At 37.8% G+C, this 3,874-nt stretch overlaps 1 protein-coding gene across 1 annotated transcript; it reads left to right on the top strand.

Annotated features, from left to right (window-relative positions):
• The first annotated feature begins 1,788 nt into the window (after positions 1 to 1,788).
• LOC131145443 (transcription factor bHLH120-like) lies at positions 1,789 to 3,159 on the top strand. Its single transcript, XM_058094522.1, has 3 exons — positions 1,789 to 1,884; positions 2,153 to 2,506; positions 2,709 to 3,159. The coding sequence occupies exons 1-3, from the start codon at positions 1,831 to 1,833 to the stop codon at positions 2,784 to 2,786; spliced, it is 486 nt and encodes a 161-aa protein (XP_057950505.1). The 5' UTR covers positions 1,789 to 1,830; the 3' UTR covers positions 2,787 to 3,159.
• The last annotated feature ends 715 nt before the right edge of the window (positions 3,160 to 3,874 follow it).

Below are 3,874 nucleotides of genomic sequence, written 5' to 3'. Positions count from 1 at the left end.
GAACAATTTCCTCTTAACGTAGATAATACAAAATATCAAAAGTATTATCTTACTTTAACTTCTACAAGTGTACTCTATTAAGGTATCATTTCTACTTTTTCCTTTTCATCTTGTATATACATATGCTTAATCCACATATCTCAATAAATTCTCAACATTCATAAAGCATGGGCTAAGAGCATGTAATAAACGCACCCTGAGAAAACTCCTAAGATTCCATAAAGAAGCTTTTCAATAAGGAAAGCTCATTACATACATTAGGGAAATCTCCAAATTGTAGACAAAAAGTTGAAAACTAGTCAGAAAGTCACTCTTTCTGGGAAAGTCGGAAAGAAATTGAAAATCTAGAGACCTGAAGGTATTAAAATAAAATAAAATAAAAAGCATACAATTTCTTGCAACATTATGAAGAACCTTTTGACCTTGACGCGGATGAGGTACACAAGACTCCAAAAAAGAACCTATTTAACCTTTTTTCTAGCTGCTAGTATAGTCTACCTGGGTAGTCTCATTGTCTTTTTTTTTTTGTTACTCCTGTACGCTTAACATACCTCAATAAACTCTCAAAACTCAACAAAATAAAAATTAAAAAAAGCCGAGATGGAGGAGGAACCTACTCAGCGACAACTGCTACAAAGAAGTTTGCTGTGCCCCACAGTAGAATCCTCCGACAGCTGCTGGCATGACCAACTTTTTTGGGTTAAGAGATTGATTTGGACCACAGGAGATTTTCTCTTTTATAACCCGAGATTTCAGTTGCCATTGCATCATTTTGGATGCTATGATGGGATACCAAATTCAGGGATGAAAGTCATATACCCATTGACGTACCATGATGATTCATTAGGGTAAACTCTCAACGCGGAATCAATCCTACGATTTTGAAGTCACTAAAATCATAAGTAACTCTTAGAGCAATTCCAACTGGCCTGACATACCATTTTTATCTAAAGACATAAGGGCAAAATATTTTTAAATAAAGGAAGGGAAAAAGGAAGCACCGTGTGTTTCGCACTGCTGGACTACTCTGCTGGTCTTTTTTTAATTTCTCCTCGCACTGTTCATTCTCCTTCTTCTTCTGTTGTAATAAAATATTCTCCTTTACACGAATATAAAATATTATAAGTTTCTGTAGACGGATGTTATGGTAAAATTTTAAATGCATTCAATCTTAATCCGAACAGCGCTACTGCTGTCAAAGTCTCTAACATCCCATATGACCCCAGTATAATTAATGTCCTGTCAAGATCAAACGATCGAGACAATTAAATCGATTAGTAGACTTAGAGAGCTCGTATCATTTGAAAGAGGCAAGACATCCTCTGGGTTGGACGTTTTTTGGTCCACCAAAATAATGTGAAAGCAGAAATAGGTTTTGCCTTTTGTGAATTAGCACAGTGCCCACTGAGTTGGCATTAAATATGGCTAATGGGATCAGCACTCCTTATATTTACTAAGAAGAGATTGCTTCGAATCCTTTCATTTTAGAACTATCCGAGATCTCATACAACCAACGTATCCCCTTGTTTAATCAAGCTCCTTTGAGAGAGTGAGAGAGAGAGAGAGAGAGAGAGAGAGAGAGAGAGAGAGAGAGAGATGGATCATGAACATGTTCATGGCCAGCATCGGTACACAATCCAACAGAATCAGAAGCTGGGTCATGCTTCCCTGGAAGGTTGCATCAGCCAGCAGGGATCCGACAGTAAGCGCCAAAAATTGTTAGGAGGGAATTATAGTACTAATAATGATGATACTAATAATTTAAATGATGAAGATAAGAACAAGAAGAAGTTGATACACAGAGAGATCGAGCGGCATAGACGGCAAGAAATGGCTGCACTCTACGCCTCCCTTCGATCCCTACTACCCCTCGAATACATTAAGGTACTGCAAACATATCTCTCCCTCTCTCTCTCTCTCTCTCTCTCTCTCTCTCTCTCTCTCTCTCTCTCTCTCTCTCTCTCTCTCTCTTAATTAGTTCTCAAACTGCATGTCTGGTATATTGGAATATATTCAAAAGGAATAGAACTGTAAATTTCACTTGATTTGGTCATCTTATTTCTTCAAATTTTCATTTCATTCCTTTTCTAACCTATTCCATTCTACAAACCAAACATGCATGACAAAAGAGTTTGTGTGTTGTGGGTTTCAGGGAAAGCGGGCAACATCTGATCACCTAAACGAGGCCGTGAAGTACGTGAAGCATATGGAGAAGAACATTCAAGAGCTGCGTGTGCGGAGAGACGAGCTGCGGAAGCAGTACAATGCTTTGGGGGTTCTCGGCTCGGAGAATGGTCAGGAGAGTGTGGGTTGCTCATCGAAGTGTGAGATTAGTGTGTCAAGATGTTGTTTCGGTGTGGAGATAGTAATCTGCAGCAGTGGGTATGGAGAAAAAGGGTTCCCCTTGTCAAGAGTGCTGGAGATTCTGCTTCAAGAAGGCCACAATGTTGTGAGCTGTTTCTCTAGCAAAGAAAATGAAAGGTTCCTTCACAATATCAAATCTCAGGTACTAGGTTTAGAGTTTCTTCACGAAGTGCTCATATGTTTGCTCAATAGTTACTAAATTGAAGTTAGGATTAGAGCAGAAGCTCATGCTCATGAAAGCCCCAATTCATTGAATTGCTAGGTTTTGGATTCTGTGTAACTTCTCATCAAGTCTTTCGCCCTAATTGTTGCCGGCACATTATTATTATTATTTATTTTTTCAGGTTGAAAATGCAACAGCCGTTGATATTCCTGGGCTGCAGCAGAAGCTCAAGGACGCCACGATTCGGTCGTCGTCATAGCATAATTTCTAGTAGCAATTTATGCATAATGCACTTCCTTACCAGACTGACTTTTGATTTGGGCACCGCGAACTTCATTAGGCGACGTCATGGGTCACAGGGAGTGGCCGAAATCTCGTCCTTCATTTGCAGGTTTCTTTTTTTTTTCTTCGAAAACTCTAGTTAATTTTGTTTTGAAGGATAGAGTGTTAATTTATTGAAGAAAGAGGAACATGCAAGAATGAATTATTTTACCGGAAGAGCAGATAAGAGGACTGCTATGGCAGAATTAACTGGCATTGCCCTTTTACGAAGCTAATGAGGTGAGTTGAATGTGAAAAATCTTAACTTGAACACTATTTCTAGGGAATGAATAAACCAAGTTTCTGCTTAAGTCTATCCGGGCATACTCCTTGTGCTTATTATCACATGTGCAGAAAGAGCGATGTAAGTTTTACCTAAAACTGGACTGTATATATATGATTCCAATGCACCCACATAAATCTGCAAGTCAGATGGAACATCTCATTCTATATGATTTCCTTTTTTAAAGAAGGATAGATTTATTAAACGAGCAACAAGAATTTTAAATCCTCTAAAATGAAAGAAAAGAACAAAGATTGGAGAGGTGAGTTTTATCACCCTCCTAGATCATAAAATTTTTCTTAGTTCATATAAGATAAGAGGGAATTGGACCTAATCCAAAGGTATAAATTTGATAGACATTTATCATACACTTTTGCGGCTATGGATTAGTCTTCCTTGAAGATTCTTCCGTTCATTTCCTTCCATATTTCCCAATAGATGACTGTCGGAATAGCTGCTTTCATCCTTTTAAAAAATCCCAATGAGTTTTGGAAAATTTCATATGCTAAAAACATTGATTTCAGGATATTTGGCATGACCATGTAGTTGTTGATTCTTTGGCACAATAGCCCAAATTTGCTTTCTAAAATGACAATGCATAAAAATGTGATCAACTCCTTCACTTTCCTTCTTGCATAAAACACACATAGAGGTCATCCTCCAACCTCTTTTTTGCAAATTTTTTATTGTAAGAATTCTCTTGTTAATTGCAAGCTAGCAAAAGATGCTCACCTTTGATGGAA

The sequence above is a fragment of the Malania oleifera genome, chromosome 13, assembly GCF_029873635.1.
Source record: "Malania oleifera isolate guangnan ecotype guangnan chromosome 13, ASM2987363v1, whole genome shotgun sequence".
Classification (NCBI taxonomy): Eukaryota; Viridiplantae; Streptophyta; class Magnoliopsida; order Santalales; family Ximeniaceae; genus Malania; species Malania oleifera.
The sequence above is the reverse complement of the archived record's forward strand: the minus strand, read 5'-3'. Positions and strand labels throughout refer to the sequence as shown.